An 18,107-nucleotide genomic window follows, 5' to 3' on the forward strand; every position below is an offset into this window, starting at 1 on the left:
CATGTGTTTAATAGAACTAGACAATGAAAACAAACACTTCACTTACCTACACGCAAGTAGCTCTTGCTGAAGTTACCACCCAATTGAATCCGTAGGCGACGATGACTGCATTCAACTGGACAGAGCATAAAAGACACACAGCATGCATTCACATCACATTGGCATCCGCAAAGCAACCATTGCATTTATTGGATACGAATCCGTAACGAGCTCACTATTATCGACGCCAAATTCCACGCATGCCACCCCAATATTTAGCTCCAAACGCCACCAACCGCACGGCACATAAATACACAAACCATTATTACACAATAATCACAGTCGAATTTGGCTGATAAGAAAGCAGTGCAGACCGTCGTGCACCGTACAACTTCACACCTCTTTTCACGCACAGAATCGCTTCTTAATTCTTCGCTCTTTTCTGCTGCTTATGCCCTTGCCCTAACATGGAGTGGCTTCTTCTAGAAACAAAAACACCAAGTCGCACAGTCGAAACGGGGCTGCCACGGAAAATTTCTCTTTATCAACACAATTTCAAACTGGACACTTACTTCACTAAACAAATGCAGCACACTCACGGGCCGCGAAAAACACATTCGACTGTCTTGCCCACGCACACGAGAGAATTCAGTTTTCCTCTTGTTTTTCCTCGTTTTTTGTGCAGCAAAGGCGCTTACAAAAAGGCGCTAAGAACAGTGATGCACAGTGGTCGCCCACGCCGGTCATCCGCGTAGACAGAGTGACGAAAAATATTTAAATTTGGACGGAACAACAGGGAAAAACAATAGAAGCATTGTTGCAGCAATGAAAACGAACTTCTCGCTCCGTTTTAACAATAAACAAGCTTAAATATTTATAAATATTACAAGAATGGTTCAAGCAGTAATTTAAAAAAAAGAAATCCCATTATGCGCTTCCCATTATTCAAAACGACGGTTAGAATCCTGTTGGGAGTGCTTTTGCATCGAATTCAGAAAAATAATATCCAATGCAGATACCTTAAATTAAATCCATTGATTAATTTCAAGAATATTGTTCTTTTTTGTTGCTGTTTATTTTTTGTATAGTGAATGTAACCGTGTCTGTGTGTTGTTCAAGTTCGTTATTTGTAGCGACTGCTCAGTCCTCCTCTTGGTAATTCCTTTATTCCCTATAACCTTTCATCGATCCGGCTGCTGCACAGACGCGTATGTATATAGATATATTATGCAATTTTATATAGCCTTTAAACTGTACATATTCTAAGTGGTCGTCTATTGCTATTGCTGTTGCTATCCATTTTCCTGAATGCCCCCTGAAATGGCTCCGTTTGCTACCTGGTGGTAGCACGGCAGCCTAAATACGTATAACTTGCTGTTTTTTTTTGCTGCCCCTTGCTTCCTACCCACATCTCGATACCTTTAAGAAAGATTTGGAAGAAAGAGTGTGTCTGTGTACAATTTAACCCTTCCACTCCATTTCTCCTTTGCCTTTGCGCGCCCAAAACATGGTCAACCGATCTGGAGAGCGGACGTGGATTTTACACTCCACCAGAGCAAGGGGGAGGGGGGTGATTATAACTATGGTCCATAATTGTATCCATTCGCCATCTGAACATGATACGGGTAATCGTCACGTACGCACTATAAAACTTAGAGTATAAAATCACAATCATTTCGTGTCGTACAGAAGCCATTCCGTTCCGTGGTCTTTTGTTTGTTCATATGTTCGCGGAGAAATCAGGATGAGTGGGGTGGTGACTGCAACAATCGATACAACATTGCTGGAGAACCTCAAAAAAGGACGAACGAAAGACAGCTCTCGAGCACAGAAAAACGGCGAGTATTTTACTAAAGAAAGCCACAAACGCATAACCACAAGGGCGGCATAACTTTGATTTTCCATTTTGGTATACAGGGTAGATTCACGATATGTGTGAGTTTACGTATTGAGAGGAACAAAAACCAAAAGAAAAATAATTGCAATAAACGGCACCTCTTGTGTGTGTGTGTGTGTGTGTGTGGTAAGTTTCGTTTTGTTTTTTCTTCTTCATAGTTTCCGGATTTCCAAATATTTTCATTCGCTCGTTTGTTTCATGGCTATATTCTCTAGGCGTATAAAAAGAGGTACTAATTAGATTATTGCTATTGCTTATTAACGGGGCTTCACGTAAAATAAATTAACCTTACCGAGTAACACGATTGTACTGCCGTGTGTGTGTGTGGTTTGTAGGATTGTGTAATGCGTTGTGTGAGTTTCGAACCGAAGCGGTTAAGGTTACACGGACGCTCCTTTTTGCGCTCTTGCTGAGATGTGTTTTTCGCATGGTGGGGGGGGGGGGGGGGGGAGGGAGTAATTTAGCATCATTACAAATTAAAATCATTTACACGTCGTACACGTCAAAATAAATTCTATCTACTAACTTATAGCCGCGCTCACACACAAACATATACAACCTCGCAGCAGGTCTGCGCGGTGTGCTCGCTTATCACCAAATATCGAGGCAGATATGCACACGCAGAGATATAAACCTAGACTGAATTCTGCTACACTAAACGCTAGCTGCTGCTGGACTCTTACTTAAAATAAGCTTAATTATACTCTGATTTTCACTATACACTTCTCCACGACGAAGGATGATTCCACCGAACATCCCAGCAGCCCGTTACCTGTCCTGTAAATCGGTTGCCTAACAACGTCTGACTGAAATATACACCGTATGTATGGGCAATGCTACTTTTCCTACAGCCATCGAACATCATACAGCATCCATTGCCCGGGGATTCCACTCTATTTACACCATTCTTTAAACCTGTTGTGGCCTCTTACAGCAAGAGATTATCACCTTACAATTAGAGAGAGGGTGTGTGTGTGTTAAGTTAATTATTTGCCGCTGGTGGTGGCCTTCGATCGTAATCTGGCCGCCGATATTCCATATAGTCCGCGGGTGGCACAACACCACCGGGAGCACCAGGAACAACACCGCCGGAAGGTAATACGACAGCGGCGGGTGGCGCACCGGCAGGGGTACGCGCTGAAGGAGGATAGCCTCCGCTTCCCATCGGATACCGATAGGGACTTTCGCCGGAAGGATAGTAGCCGGTGGAAGGGGACATGCCATACCCGTGACCGCCGGGATAGCCTCCTGGACCGGAAGGTGGGTACCTAAAAAAAACCAGAACACAAACACACTCAGTTAACACACTCAGCAAAAAAATGCACCTTGGGGCAACAAAATCCTTACCTTCGCTTGTCCTTGTACGCACGATCACCCCGGTCCCGGTCACGATCCCGGTCACGGTCTCGGTCACGATCCCGCTCACGGTCACGGTCTCGATCACGGTCCCGTTCACGATCCCGTTCGCGATGATAGCCCGAAGATGATGTATGCCTGCCACCGTAACCATCGTATCGATCCCGTTTATGATCCGGTCCGAACCTATTGAATGAAGTAACAATTAACCATGTTTAAGCATTACAAATAAAAAACAAAAGTTGATTTTTGACGGCAGGACCGAGTTTCGCATCCCATCCGTACCGTTCCCCCGTAGAGAGGACTGACTATCCAACTACATGGTATCATTAAGTCTAGTAAGCTGCCACACTCTTGTACATACCGATCCCGCCACGCACCACCACCATCACCGGGATACGGAGGGCCCCGATCGTCTGGAAACACACGCATACTTTGTGGTATCGTCGGCGCACTGCCCCTGGACGAGGGCGCGTTTCTCATCCGATCTCGGTCCGGACCGTACTCGTCCCACTTTTTGTCACGATCACGATGATTGCTAGAAATAGAGAGAGAGCGAGAGAGTGAATATTTAATCCCTTGCTTTCCTTTCTCGTTTCCATCCCTCACAACACCTACCGACTATCGCCGTGCAGTCTTTTGTACTCTTTGCTGTTTTCATCATACTCTCCTTCCTCGAGCCGCCTCTTGGAATGCATCGACCCTGAGCCTCCTCCTTCGTCCTTAGCACCGGTCACACCCGCATCCGGCACGTGATGGCCACTGTCGCCTCCACCTGACGCCTGCTGATGGTGGTGCTGCTGATAGCGTTCACGCTGCTGTAACGCCGAATCGCTCATGAGCGGCCCACTAATTCCGCCCGCATGGTGATGGTTGTGATGGTGATGATGATGTCGCTTTTTCTCCTTCCGATCACGCCGCCCTGCTTTGTCATCCTCCCTGTCCTCGGCACTATCACCCGGTGCTGGTGGTGGTGGTGGTAGCTGTACTACACCCTCACTATGCCCATTATCCTTCTTTCCGCCAGATTTCTTCCCTTTTGCACCTTCCTTTGCCGGCGAGGCCGTACTGGACGCGTTGCTGTTGGTCGTGCCGTGATCACCACCCGACGTGCCCGAACCTTCCGGACGCTTGAGCGCATGCTTGTACAGCTTGAACAGCTTCCGCGCGTCGAACTCGGTAAACTTCGACACAAAGTACCACAGGTTGCTGCGCCATTCCTTTGCCTTTTCCGGATCACGGTACTCCGCCAGGCAGAGGTTAATCTGGTCGCCGATGCTTAGCAGACAGGCGCGGGTCTGCCGCAGCTGCTCCTCCTGCGACAGCGACTCGTCCGGATTGTCGAGCGTCTTGAGCGCCTTCTTTACCGGCCGCATCTTCTCCTTGCACTCGTTGAACACGGTCGGATCGAGATCGCCCAGTATGTTCAGTGCACACGGTTCGTTGTTCGCGGTAAAATGCATCGGACCGGTGTTTTTGTTCCTTTTGTCCTTCTTCGCATCCTTCTGTTTGTCTTTCTTCGACTTTTTCTTATCCCGCTTGTCCGGTTCTTTGCCACCATGCGGCTGATGATTTGCATGGTCGTCCGCCGCCTTCGATCCGTTCGAGTGCTCATCGTGGTGATGATGATTGTAATGATGATGATGATGATGGTCCGATTCTGACAGTTTTTTAATTTTGCTACCAGTCTTTTTCTCTTCAGTCGAACCAACCAGCGACGCGTTCGTTCCGACGGCGGTTCCACCCGCACCGGTTGCAGGCATCGGTCCTGTTCCGCTGGACAGCGCATTAGTGCCGCCGCCGCCGCCACCGCCGCCCATCGCCACATCTTCCCCGGCAGCAACCGCAGCGATCGTTGCCGATATGGAACAGCTGAAGGAAGAGGAATCGCCATCCCGCATCGGACTCGCACCGACAACCGGCGTCGAGGCCAGCGACTTGATCTCCTTCGGTTTCCGCTGCTTGCGCGGCTTCGACGGACCGCGCTTCAGCTCGAGCGTTTTGCGCAACACCTTCAGCAGATACTCGGCGCGCGACTGTAGATGTTTGCCCTGCGGTTTTCGGTTTGCGTCGTTCGACAGTATCTTATCCGCCAGCCCGAGCGACGGGTCCATCTTCATCGCTTCCCACGACCCAATGCCAAACTGATAAATGCCTCGCAGCAGCCGCGAATCGTCCTCCCCGCTCCAGTCGACGTCAAAGTTGGGTGGGCGGGTTTTAATGTTGAGCAGCCAGCGCGCCCGCTCGGACGCGTCGCTCGGTATCACCTCGTCCAGTGGCTGCAGCTCCTCCACGCACTGCATCATCGTTTTCACGTTAAACGATGCACCGCCGATTTTGCTGGAATAAGCCGCCCGGGCACACTTTTTCTTCGCGTCCGCGCCGGCCAACGGCGGCGGGTGCTTGCCATCCGCTTCCACCTCTTTCGCAATTTCACGCATCGTCTGTATGCACCGGTCGTGCAGCAGCTGTGCAACGCGCCGCAAATCGGACAGCGGTTTCTCCTGCAGTTCCGCATCGCAAGCGATCGCTTCGAGCCGTTTCAATGGCGCCGGGAACTTTTTGTAGCTTTTGATCAACCGCCGCAACTCAGCGTCCGAGAATCCGCTGATCTTCTCCTTGTTTGACGGTCGCCCCCGGGAACGCTTCGTTTTCCCGTCCTCCCCACCACTGGCACCATCCGAGTCAAGCTCCTCGCTCTCCTCAGCGTCACCGCCTTTCCGCTTTTTGCCCTTCCCACCTCCCTTTCTGCCGTCCGCATCGTTCGCGCCGTGCTGATTGTTGCCCTGCTTCACGGCTGGCCGCCTGGGCGGCAGATACAGGTCCTTAATTTCTCGGTCACGCTCTTCCGCCTCCACCAGCTCGCGATATGACTTCGGAATGATTTCGTCCCAATCCTTCGTGTCCTGGTCCTGGTCCGCACCCGCGCCACCAACACCACCGCCGACCGTTGGTTTCGCACCGGACACGACCTTGTCCTCGTCGAAATCGAACGTCGTAACGTTAAACGCGGACAGCAGCTCGTCGCCCGGCATGCCCGGCGCTTCGTCGCGCGTTTCCGCCCGCCGCAGTATCTCATCGATATCACACACCAGCTCCTCGTCGCCGTCCTCCTCCTCCTTGAACAGCTCCTCCGCGCCGAACTTTAAAATCGCCGACAGTTCATCCTTGTTGAACGGGTTGGACGTGTTGCTGCCACCGTTCTTGTCCAGCACGGTACGTCCCGTCGTGTCCATCCGCTGTATGACCAGATGGTCCAGCACCATCTTCTGCTTGGCACGCTCCACAATATTCTCCTCCACCGAGTGTGCCGTCACGAGCCGATAAATGTTCACCTGATTCTTCTGCCCGATACGATGCGCACGGGCCTGCGCCTGCAGATCGTTCTGCGGGTTCCAGTCCGAATCGAAGATGATCACCGTATCGGCCGTGGCAAGATTAATACCCAGCCCGCCGGCACGCGTCGACAGCAGGAAGCAGAAATCCGTCGAACCTTCCGCATTGAAATGGTCCAGCGCTTGCTTGCGCAGCTCGCCCTTAATACTACCATCCAGCCGCTGGAAGGAGAAGTGCCGCTTCTGCAGATACTCCGCCAAAATGTCCAACATGCGGACCATCTGCGAGAAAATCAACACCCGGTGGCCGGTCTCCTTCAGCCGGCAGAGCAACTTATCCAACAGCACCAGCTTGCCCGAACCCTTCAGCAGCTGCTGCACGATGTCCTGCTGATTGTCCCGCTGCGTTTCAAACTCCATCGGGCGCGTTAGGGCCGCATGGTTGCAGCACTTTTTCAGCTCGATCACAATGTTCAGAAACGTGCCGACCGAACCCTTCATGCCCTTCCGCAGGGCGTCGAAATTTTTCGACAGAATCCACTTGTAGTACTGGCGCTGTATCGAGGTCATCTCCACGCGCAGTATCTGTTCCACCTTCGCGGGCAAACTCTTTTCGACGTCCTTCTTCACGCGCCGCAGTATGTACGGTTCGAGCTCTTTGTGCAGCTTCGTGTAGCTCTTGTCGTTGGTCGTGTTGCCGTAATTACGCTCAAAATCATCCCACGATTCGAACCGTTCCGGCATGATAAAGTGCAGCAGCGCCCACAGCTCTTTGAGTGAGTTTTGCAACGGTGTGCCGGTGATGAGCAGCCGATGGTTGGTGTCGAACTCTTTCAGCGCTTTGTACAGCAGCGAATCGTCGTTCTTCAGCCGGTGCGCTTCGTCCACCAGGAGGGAAGCCCATCCGATCGAACCGAGAAACGTTTTGTCCTTCAGCAGAATCTCGTACGTAGTGAGGATTGCGTTAAACTTGAGCTTCTTCGTACTATCGTAACACCACTCGTACTGGCGTATAATCTCACGCGACTGCACATCGCCCAGGTACGTGACGACGTTCATTTCCGGCGCCCAAATGCCAAACTCGCGCTGCCAGGCAGGCATCGTGCTGAGCGGCACGACGCACAGGAACGGCCCATACAGTTGCTGCGATTTGAACAGATAGTACAGAAAGCAGATGGTCTGTATCGTTTTGCCCAGCCCCATTTCATCGGCCAGTATTACCGAATTATCCTTACACCAGGTCAGTATCAACCAGTTCAACCCATCCATCTGGTAATCGCGCAGCTTCAATCCACGCTCCTCGCCGAGATACTCGGGTTGCGTTTTGAGGTGCTTAAAGTTCGGCCGGTACCGTATCGCTTTGCAGTGCTTCGAGGGCGTTCGGCGCGATTCTTCACGCTCGTGAAACTCCACTATCTTTTGCTGCCACTTGCGACGGATCAACCCGGCGTCTTCCCACGTCGAGTCGGAGTACGGAAGCGATTCCCATTTGCACAGATACTCCAGGCCCGTTTCACCTTCCTCCGCTTTGTTCGCCTGGGCAATGATTCGCTCGACATTGTAGTAGCTTTTGAGCAGATCCTGCTGCAACTCCTGTTGGCACTCGTAGTAGTCGATGTCTTCCGGTCCGGCCTGGTACTTGCGCCAGTGATCGAGCTGCTGCTCGCGCTTGATGTAGTTTTCCAGCTTCTTCATGCCCTTCACCTTCTGCTCCCGGAGCGTTTCCTCCGACTCCCAGGTGCAGTGCAGGTACGACCAACCGGTCCACTTGATCAGGAACTGTTCTTCCACCTCGCGGCTAACGCCTTCACCGCCGACTTCGTTCGGATCACCATTTTCCTCGATCGCGTAGACCGTCGTTACCGCGCCGGTCGCACCGCGTCGACCCTTCCGCTTTCCGATTATTCGCTCGATCGTTTCCGCCTTCTCCTCTTCTGCGGCCTGCGCTGCCGCTGCCTCTTCCGCTTCCTGATCCACCTCCAGCAGATCGTCACTGTCCGTCGGCTCGTCGCCACTCTCCTCCTTGTAGCTTACGGTGTTGTTCTTTCTTCTTGTCGCTGCCGACCGTTTCCGCTCATCGTCACTATTGCTACCCTCGTCGGAGCTGTACGCGTTCGACTTCCTCTTTTTGGCTGCCTTCGCTTTGGCGTTGGTAGCGCCACCAGCGGTACGTTTCTTTCCCGCGGCAGCCCCGCCGCCGCCGCCGCCGCCGGACGGAGCTTTCCGCCGGTAGCGCTGGTCGCGCGAGTCCTCGGAATCACCATCGCTAGCGTCACTTTCCGACGTCTCAGACTTCCATCGGCTGTTGGAGCTGCTGATACAAGTGCGTGGAGTTGTGCGAAGGGAAAGATAAAAGTTAAATTTAAAGAACGATTAGCCACTGCTGCTGGCGACGAGAGAGGTTTAGAGGTTATGATCAAAGTCGGAACACGGATGATGTTGCGTGCGAAAGATAAATTTAGATTTGCGTACGCGCTATTCTAGCGCATAAACACAACACAGTGTGTGTTCTGCGCATCTTAATTGAGCAACTGTAGCATGTAATCACATTTACAAACAAAGATAGATCTGGGAAGTGTAAATACATCTAAATGGAATGCTTCGATGTTTGGGAAAAAAAAACCAAGAGGTAAATCCTTCACAGAAAGCCCTCCTCCTTTCAAAATCTTTGCAGAGTAGAAGTTTAAAATAATATGAGAAGCTTTTAGTCAGCAAGTCAGCTTTTCAATAATGTTTCGAGTGCTGGGGTTCCGAACCCCGATCCTGGTGTTACCACATTTATCTACCATTCTATTCCATATTTTTTAACAAAAGCACCAAAAATTAACAAATTAAATAAAACAAAACTTAACGAATTACCTTTTCTTCTTCTTGGCTTTAGACGGTGGCTGAGCAGTGGGTCGCTTCCGTGCGGCAGCAACCGCTTTCTTCCGTGCACTTTTCCGTCTCAATTTGTTCGCTGCGTAATCCTCATCCTGTCGATGCAAAGCAGATAAAGTGATTAAATACACGGCACACAATCATCAATTCTAGATGCAGTATAATTACATCGTAGCTGCTTTTGGAGGACTGCTGGGCGTCCTCTTCGTCCTCATCCTCATCCTCCTCGTCGTCGTCGTCGTCCTCGGGTGGAGGAGGAACGGCGACAGGAACCGTATTGGCCAACCGTGGTTCTTGCTTTGCTCCCGCGGCTGCTGCATCATCACCATCATCATCATCATCGTCATCATCGTCCTCCTCCTCCTCATCATCATCATCGTCCTCTTCCTCATCCTCTTCATCGTCGTCACTCTGTCGGCTAGTGTTGCTGGGTTTACTGGCGCTGTTATCGGAATCGCTGTTTTGGTTGTGGGTTGCACTGTTCCCTGTTCCGTTTTCTCCTTCCCGCTCTTCGCCACTGTCGTCCGAATCGGCGCCCGAATGTGATGAACTGCGTATACGACTGTTTGGATGATGGTTAGCGCCAGCGCTTACCGCTCCATTCCCTGCTGAAGCATCGGAATCGTCCTCATTCCGATCGTCGTCCTCGTCGTCATCATCGTCTTCCTCGTCCTCCTGCCCGTGCCGATTAATACTCGATTTGCTGTCCGATAGACCATTTTCTGCCGTCGAGTTTCGCACACCGCTGCTGCTGCTGCCGGTGGATGTGTTGTTCGTGGATGCTGTTCCGCTTGTGTCACGGTTCGACACGTTCAGCCCATTGTTGGGCGCTTCTTCGTGCTCATTATCGCTCGAGCTTGAGCTGGACGAGCCGGATCCGGATTCACTTTCGGAATCGGAGGATGAGCCACTTTTACTTCCACTGCTGGATTCATTTTCTGAATCGCTTTTATCCTCTTTTGTCTGTGAAAACGAAATAAAAGAAGGAAAACACACATTCTTATGGATCAAATAGACAACAGTGCAGGTGACGGTAGCGGCTCATTCATGTAAGAATATAATAATACTCAAAGGAAGTGGGCAATGAGACAGGGAACCCATTCCTTCGACAGATTTGGTACGTCAGGCAAACGCACTATCGCAATTTCAACGAAGGATCCGAAGCACAAAACAAAACTACACCGTATTGAAGATAAAATAACCTAATTTATTGACGCCCAAAATGTTTAGCAACACACGTTGGCAGTGGACTAAAAGTTTTGACTGCCACACACAACTGCTTCCACTGCATCATCGGAACATCCGTAACGTCCGGGAATAGGATACAAACTCCGGAAAGTTGATCAAAATTCCCATTTCAATGCTGAAATTTCCTATTAAACTCAACCAACCGTATGAAATACTATAATACAGTAACAACCTGAAGCAGGCACTGTGGACGTATACCTTTACCATAAGCATACCCTCTTAAATCTCAGAAAATCCGCCTAAAATCTTCACAAAAATCGACTTTCCTCCTGCTCTGTCTACCCTAAACTGTCTACAACGGCCACAAGCACAGAATGGAACAAAAAAAAACATGAAAACCATCAAGCGGACACAGAAAACAACGTGTTATACGACAGCAATCGGCCTAAAACCTTAGCTATTATGGAAATCGAATGTTCCGACGTTTCTGAACCGGATTTTTACCGACTTTTCACCGGGGTCTGTGCTCGCCCTTTGTTTCTGACACCGAACACCGATTACGTAATCCTCGAACTCACTGAAAAACGGGCTTTTGACCATTTTAACCAACTGGAAGGCTGCTAAACTGCCGGGAACCACCACTAAAACGTTACAATCTCCCGAAATCTAACGCGAAAAAACGGGGCACCGGCCACAAATCATCGCTCCGGAGCTTGTGGTCGCGTGATCTAGAACGTTCCACGTGGCGTTGCACGATGACGCACGGACGAAAAGATCCGGTAAATTCGTCCGGAACCGGTTCCGGACGGGAAAAAGCACTTTCGCGAGCGGTTTTACCCGGCAGTGCCTTAGTTTTGGGCTTAATTTGCGAAAAAGGGTCCCCTTTCGATTTCGACGAAACGGGCCTCGGCGAAGACGCCGGACCGTGGCCAATCGAACGGACAACGATTCAGGGTGGAACAGTGGCCGGATCCGGTTCTGGGGACCGTTTCGTTCCCGGATCGGCAGCCCCATCGCTGGAAGCAGCTGCTGCCGGGCGCCCGTTTTCTCAACTTGCAGCCACCGTACGCCACACCCAGCCGGGGTTCCCGGGCAGAAAAACGAGCTCAAAACACAGAAAGGACAAAAGTTTCATTAAATACATCACAAAACGCGTCGAAAATGGGTTCTTTACCTGGCTCATTACGCTTTTTGGCAGGGTTTTCTTCGGCGGTGTAGGGGAAAAATGTTTCCACCATATGGAATTGTAGCTGAAAAAATGCACCACACCGTTGCGAATCGAATGCGACCGTTTTCGGGCCGAAAAGTGAGCGTTCGGGTCGAAAAATGGGGATTCCAATTCACATGCAAAAAATTTTCCACTCTCAACACTTGACTATCGACGACGCCATTTTCTTTCCTGTCCCCGGAGGTGCACCCAAGGCTGACTGCTCGCAACCACTTTCTGCACCACTCCGTACACCGAGCGCCAAGCCAAGCGACAGCAACACACACACGCACGGTGTAAATGATTGGGCCGTATGCACGTGGAACCGCGGAACGAAATCACCGAAAACAAACGCACTGGCACATTCGGTGATTGCTTCTATTATTGTTTACCACTGGGGTGGAAGCGCTTGCAAGCTTCCGTCGATCGAATTTTGCACCAGCACCGTTTTGCTACAGCTCACTTCGGCGCCATCTTAGAAATTGGTGTTGGTTCCATTCTTGCTTGGGTGACAGTTTGCTTTCGTTAAGAGAGAAAAAAAGCTAGAAGCAGTGTCCGCCACTGCACTGCAATCGGTGGCAGCTGTATTTGATTGGGCAGCTCTGTACAAAATTGAAATAAAATTGCCCGAAACAAATCGTTTTGTAGAAAAAAAATTATGAATAATTGGTGCATTTAAATATCATCACATTTTACCCCCTTATTGCAACGTATAGTAGAAAAACGGATATTTTAACGAAAGATTTTAACGAAAGAAGTGTAGAGTAAATACAGTGCAGTCTGGCAACACTGCTACAATTACCACAGGCGATACCGATCGAGAACAACAGATTTTGTACAGTTTTGGCGGTACGGCAGAAAGATTCAACTGGTCCAGCGCTAGACGAACGTGAATTAACGTGTTGTTTTGTGGAAGAAAAAGAAATTTGCCCCGGTTCTATGACTATCGACATGGATGTGTTCCTGCAGATACCGAAGCTGAACCTGGAAACGGTGAAAATATTTCTCGAGGAAAACAAACTGACCGATGGCACGATTAAGTTACACCGAACACGCAGGTACATGTTTATTCTTGGAGTGGGCCGTAAGCTGCCATGAACCATTTGCTAACCACATTTTGTATACTGTTTTGCATTGCATTCGTAGTATCGTACCGAGACAAGCATATGAAAACATCACGGTATCAAAGATTGCGCTGGAAAACAGCACAGCCAGCGCCCTGGTTCAACGGACGTTGACGGCGGAAATAAAGGAGGCACAGAAGCGGTTGAAACGGGCCAAGGTTCCGGATAAAAAGCACACCATTATTTTGGAGTTTACTGGCGAACAGCAAAATGTCAGTGCAGCCAGCTGCACAAAATGCAGCCGAGAGAAAGGTGCAAATCATACCTTGTTTTTTTTTAAGTCGATGTCTATTGTTGCTAATTTGGAAGCTTTTGTTTTACAGAACCGTGCAGTGCAATCGCGAGCTTCTTGTACTGGATTCAGCACAAGCAACGGGAAACAACACCGGCTGACTATAAGGAAAACAATGATTCGAATAATGAAGAACATGCACTTAAAAAGAGAAATATGTTGAAACAGGAATGTCATGTGCTGGTGGCACGGTTGGACGCTAACCAATACGTTGAGACAAATCCGACCGCCCCAGCTGCCAGGCCCGTACTAAAGAAGATCCCGGTCGAGAACGTTCCCTTTACGCTGGACCAGCTGGTAGAAGCTCGCAAGCTTTCAATGCTTCACTTCATCCGCGAGTTCGAGGGTGATGACGTAGATCAGTTTCTGAAATTTTGTACCGCTGGTATGAAGGCGGAGGTGTGCGAGTCCGTCGCACTGCTTACGCTCGGGCAGGCCGACACGGACCTGTGGCACGAGCTGCGTATCGGACGCATAACCGCTTCCCGCATACAGGAAGCTGCCCGATGCACAATGCTGAACGGCTCGTTGCGGAACCGTATTATGGGCGTTTCGTCCGGATTCTCTATGGCCATGAAACGTGGAACCGATCTGGAAGGGCACGTGCTGGCCGAACTGCGCAAGGAATATCCCGAGCTGCGGGATGCGGGACTGATACTCGATCCCACATGCCCCTGGATGGGTGCTTCGCCCGACGGTATCTGTGACGAGTTTGTGCTAGAGATCAAGTGTCCGTACACGCCCAAGACGCACGAGTGTTACGTCGATGTGAAGAAACTTTCGTCCAAGTACTTCGGACAGATACAGCTGCAGATGCACGTTACGCACCGTAAGAAAGCGTTGCTGGCCGTGGCGGCACTCAATTTCGAAACGACGAAGCAAATAACGAAGGTGTGGATTGAATATGATGCACAGTACGTGAAGAACGTAATGGCCGATGCGTTCGAGTACTGGCGCAAAGCTATATTTACTGTGCTGCTGCGTAAGCGCAACGGCAAAAAGTGATTGCAGTGAGTAGGTGAATTTTCCTTTCTGTTTTTGAATTGATTTAGTAAATCTTTAATATACGTTAATACGTTTTGTTAGCTGTGAGACAGCCATGAACTAATTCAGGATCTCGGTTTCATGTAACGCCAGAGACAATCTCATTTGCGCCGATGCCGATTGTTTGTGTGAATTGTTATTTTTGTTATTTTTTGTTTTTTGCATGAATCCTTTAAGAGTGCTGCATTTGCATTATTACAGACAGTAAAGACAACTTGAAGTTTGCGTAACTTCAATGAATTAGCTCGTTTGTATTATTGTTTGCATTAAAATAAAGAACTGGTTGACGATGAAAATACTACTAACTGGTGTTAATTTCGCTAGAATCCAAAGTTCAAACACTATTCAAGCAAATAGGACCGATTCTTCCCGAGAGGCCCAACAGCAGCCGTTTTGCAGACGTACCTCGATTGCTGTAAAAATAAATATTCGTCAACTTCCAGCTTTATCGAGGGCTTGGTGATGAGTTGATCCTTTATTTATTGATTAAGGATTGTCTAATAAATTATTCTTGTCAGTGCTGAGCATACTTGAGAATATTCTCAAGGACCGTCAACCGTTGGTTTTAAGCATCATACATATCAATATCCTGTCCAGAATCTTCTTCGTCGTTTGAGCGAATATTTTGACCCTTACACGCTCAGGGCTTCGATTTCTCGGAAGCTTCTGAAAGCAAACGGTGTAGAACCTTCATATCTATAAGTCTCTGAGGGCATTACCACTTATAGTCCGTTCTCCTCACAAAAGTATATCGATTGCAGTGAAACTATAGACAGATTGGGCGTCCAACAGGTACCTCACTCATATCCCCATATCTCAATACCTTACAAAAGACCGGCCAATCTTTCCCCTTTAGTTAAGGTGTTCTTTATTTGATTAATTTACAGTACATCTGCGAATATGGAACCATGAAACCCACCCTCTCTTATCCACTGACAGCCCGTTCCAGTAACGCCGCTAAAGATATGGGCGTCCAGCTCACACCTCCATCCGGACTGATGATACACACCGACCGATCGATGTAGCAAAACAGCTTCCCAACGCGGTACACCTGTTTGCCCAGCTCCCGGCGTCCCGGCATCGGTGCAAAGATAATGCCCCGTTCGGCACACTTTTGCGATACGAGCTCCTTAAACTCGAGCGTTGGCGCCTGTGTGTCGACCGAAATGTCCATCGGGATGGGTGGTTTCGGTGGCGGCGGTATCGGTTCCATCATTACCGGAGGTGAGCTTGACGCAGCGCCTGCCACACCGCCGCTGCCCATGCCAATCGAACGTTGCATCAGCTCGAGCGCTTTGCGGAAACATTCCTTCACGTTCGGGTGGCGCACGACATCGTCCGTGAACTGTGCCTTCCAGCCCTGGTACCAGCGCGACACCTGATCGAAGTTGGGCGATTGGTTGAGCCAGATGACGAGCGTCTGGAGCCACTTGGGGAAGAAGTACTTGTCGAGTATGGTGGCCATTTGCAGTGGTGAGATGAGTTCGTTCCATTCCCACACCTGGTTGAATATTTCCAAATCTTGCTGCAGCGGATTAATGATCAGCTCGGTAAGCCTCAGCTCGAGCTTGGGTATGATGTTCTTGGCCAGGAACACCTGCAGATCTTCCTCGGCAAAGACGCCCTTCCACGGGGTTAGCATTGCGCGGGCGGACCGATCCTCCGGATGCCAAGCTTTGAGGGCGCGGGCCAATTTTTCACGAATGGCTGGATAGACGTTACCTTCCATCTTTGGCCCAAGTAGTTCCGTCCACGGGTGAATCCAGCAGTGGATGGGAACCGTATCGGTCAATGGGTCCCATTCGATGACGGCTGCCGACAGTTTGACCAACACAATCTGCTCGAGCACGTTGTCCAGTATCCATGCTGGTAACAGGGGTGCCCAAGCATCCAGCAAAGCTATCATTGGCTGATGGACACGAGGATTCCATTCGTTTGCCGCCGCTCGTATGCTGGGAACTACACCGGTCCAAACAACGGCCGAGTAGGGATTGAGCAGGCTGTTGCTGCTGCTACTGTTGCTGTCCGTGTTGGCAGAGGCCAGTATAGATTTCCACCGCTTAAACACGTCCAAATGGCGCGTCGGTTCGCTGAACGGTGTCCATTCTTTAAGCCGAGCGGCAATCAGTGGAGCAACCACACCTGCCGCTAGGTCCGACAGACCAAACTCTTTACATTCGGCCGGATATTCTGCGTACAGGCGCACGAAGATTCTCTCACATTCTTCCAGCTCAATCGGTCCGTCAGCCGGCGGTTCGACCAGTGCCCGCACCAGCTCAAGCGCTCCCTCCAGCGTGTGAAGATAATCCTTCTCCAGCTCGCTTATACGTATCAAATTTTGCTTCTCGTGCAGCAGCTGCTCTTCGCGATCTTTAGCTTCACACTTTTGCTTATCAATCGCGATGATGTCCTGTTCGCAGTAGTCTACCATCAGATTAAGATTGTGCATCAGTTCGGGCAGGGAAAAGTGAGTCATTTCTTTAGGGGTGGTAGCTGCTTTACTACCAGTCAGTCCCGGCTCGTACAGTTCCTCGTCGATCACCTTCGCTTGGCCGAGGGCATGATACCCGCTGAGGACACGCTTTTCCGGCCCAGTCATATCGATTACCGTCACCTGGCTCAGCTTCGAGGCAGTCTTATCAAACGGCGCATACGTTGATAACGTTGATTTCTTACCCTTCTCAATAACGTCCTCCACGGATTTGTAAAAGTAGCGTGATTTACCTTGCTTGCCATCCTTGCGCCACTGTCCGCTTTCCTCCTCCGCACTGCCCGCCGGCAATGCCTTCGAATCATCCTGCTTTTGCTTCAGTTTCGCATCCGCGACGACTGTCTTTTTCTCCGGACCGTACGCACCGATAGCACCACGGCCCTTGCGCAGATGTGCCTCGATTGGCGCTGAAATGCCCTGCAAATCTTTTCCCAGACCTTTGCCTGGTTGATAGCCCATCTGCAACAGCAGCTTCGCACCGATGCCACGCGTGTGCTGCTCCCAGTTGGCCATGTTTTTACCACCTTTGGCTGCCATCGCCGGAGCGCTGCTAAACGTTCGAAAACCGGCCATCGATCGCATATCATGCACGGGAGGTTTTTCCTCTTCCGATTCGGACGATGTATTGCTACCGCTTGGTTTAACTTTCGAACCAAACCTTGGCCTTGAGTCATCTTCATCACCTTCATCGTCCTCGTCGGATGCTTTGCGTTCTTGGGCCGGGTCAGGCTTTTTGCCCGACTGCTGAATACCACCGGCAATGAAACCAATCGGGGCAGAGTAGTCCTTCGGTTTCTTACCGACCTGGCGTCCTCTGCGTCGACCTCCACCAGTGGAGGTGCCTTCGTCGCCTTCGTTCTCGGAATCATCGTCCGCCCAGATGCCGTAGATCTGCTGATGCTTTGTAGGACGCCGACGGCCTCGGTTTGGGTTAAACTCGTTGTCCAGATCGTAATCGGTGATTTCGAAGCGTTCGTACTCTTCGTCGTCCATGGTGAGATTGGTTAGTAGAAGAATCGAGCGCACAGGTGAACTTTTGTACGGCTTTCGCTGAAATTGACTCGATTTTTTCGGCCGGTTTTGCATCGGATTGTTTATGTTTGGGGTCGATTTGACAGTGGCAAACAAGGTGCATATAATTGAGATGGGCACTCCAGATGGTACACCTCTGATGGCAGTAGAGAAAATTGGAGTGCAATGCGTAATCGTGTTCTTAAAAATGTTGGATGGGAGTTTTAATAAGAAAGTGGTTTTATCTTTGGTGCTGATGTGTTTATTTATTACATCAAACATAAAATCACAGAAAAGATTTCG

General features: G+C 50.1%; 4 protein-coding genes across 7 annotated transcripts in view; 1 reads left to right on the forward strand and 3 right to left on the reverse strand.

Annotated features, from left to right (window-relative positions):
- Window positions 1-665, reverse strand: part of LOC118511782 (inositol-pentakisphosphate 2-kinase) — a 97,904-nt gene extending 97,239 nt beyond the window's left edge. For all 3 annotated transcript variants that reach the window (XM_036055295.1, XM_036055292.1, XM_036055299.1), the window contains exon 1: window positions 47-665. The gene's annotated coding sequence lies outside the window, so the exon portion shown is untranslated. The remainder of the gene's footprint in view (window positions 1-46) is intronic.
- Window positions 666-1,035: 370 nt separating this feature from the next.
- LOC118511786 (chromodomain-helicase-DNA-binding protein 1) lies at window positions 1,036-12,339 on the reverse strand. 2 transcript variants are annotated; one of them, XM_036055303.1, is made up of 7 exons: window positions 11,810-12,339; window positions 9,616-10,410; window positions 9,427-9,542; window positions 3,851-8,881; window positions 3,597-3,770; window positions 3,224-3,418; window positions 1,036-3,144 (listed from the first exon to the last, which is right to left on the reverse strand). In XM_036055303.1, exons 1-7 carry the CDS (start codon window positions 11,816-11,818, stop codon window positions 2,859-2,861), a joined length of 6,606 nt encoding a protein of 2,201 aa, XP_035911196.1. In that variant the 5' UTR covers window positions 11,819-12,339; the 3' UTR covers window positions 1,036-2,858. The 2 variants fall into 2 exon arrangements, with proteins under 2 accessions (XP_035911196.1, XP_035911197.1); XM_036055304.1 differs by having other exon boundaries at window positions 1,269-3,144; window positions 3,851-8,878.
- A 286-nt stretch (window positions 12,340-12,625) lies between these two features.
- LOC118511788 lies at window positions 12,626-14,603 on the forward strand. The gene is made up of 3 exons (XM_036055306.1): window positions 12,626-12,900; window positions 12,989-13,218; window positions 13,290-14,603. Exons 1-3 carry the CDS (start codon window positions 12,782-12,784, stop codon window positions 14,261-14,263), a joined length of 1,323 nt encoding a protein of 440 aa, XP_035911199.1. The 5' UTR covers window positions 12,626-12,781; the 3' UTR covers window positions 14,264-14,603.
- Window positions 14,604-15,146: 543 nt separating this feature from the next.
- On the reverse strand, window positions 15,147-17,916 carry LOC118511787 (septin-interacting protein 1). The gene has a single exon (XM_036055305.1). It carries the CDS (start codon window positions 17,877-17,879, stop codon window positions 15,228-15,230), a length of 2,652 nt encoding a protein of 883 aa, XP_035911198.1. The 5' UTR covers window positions 17,880-17,916; the 3' UTR covers window positions 15,147-15,227.
- Window positions 17,917-18,107: the final 191 nt, after the last annotated feature.

Source organism: Anopheles stephensi, chromosome 3 (genome assembly GCF_013141755.1).
Source record: "Anopheles stephensi strain Indian chromosome 3, UCI_ANSTEP_V1.0, whole genome shotgun sequence".
In the NCBI taxonomy this organism is placed as follows: Eukaryota; Metazoa; Arthropoda; class Insecta; order Diptera; family Culicidae; genus Anopheles; species Anopheles stephensi.

Bases quoted from the DNA above. Each gene is read 5' to 3' on its own strand.
- LOC118511786 (XM_036055303.1), bottom strand. The intron at 8,882-9,426 runs GTAATTCGTTAA...CACTTGTATCAG, and splicing joins AAAGCCAAGAAGAAGAAAAG to CAGCTCCAACAGCCGATGGA. The intron at 3,145-3,223 runs GTAAGGATTTTG...GGTTTTTTTTAG, and splicing joins GCGTACAAGGACAAGCGAAG to GTACCCACCTTCCGGTCCAG.
- LOC118511788 (XM_036055306.1), top strand. From the start codon at position 12,782: ATGACTATCGACATGGATGTGTTCCTGCAGATACCGAAGCTGAACCTG. The intron at 12,901-12,988 runs GTACATGTTTAT...TTGCATTCGTAG, and splicing joins AAGTTACACCGAACACGCAG to TATCGTACCGAGACAAGCAT. The intron at 13,219-13,289 runs GTGCAAATCATA...TTTGTTTTACAG, and splicing joins AAAATGCAGCCGAGAGAAAG to AACCGTGCAGTGCAATCGCG.
- LOC118511787 (XM_036055305.1), bottom strand. From the start codon at position 17,879: ATGCAAAACCGGCCGAAAAAATCGAGTCAATTTCAGCGAAAGCCGTAC.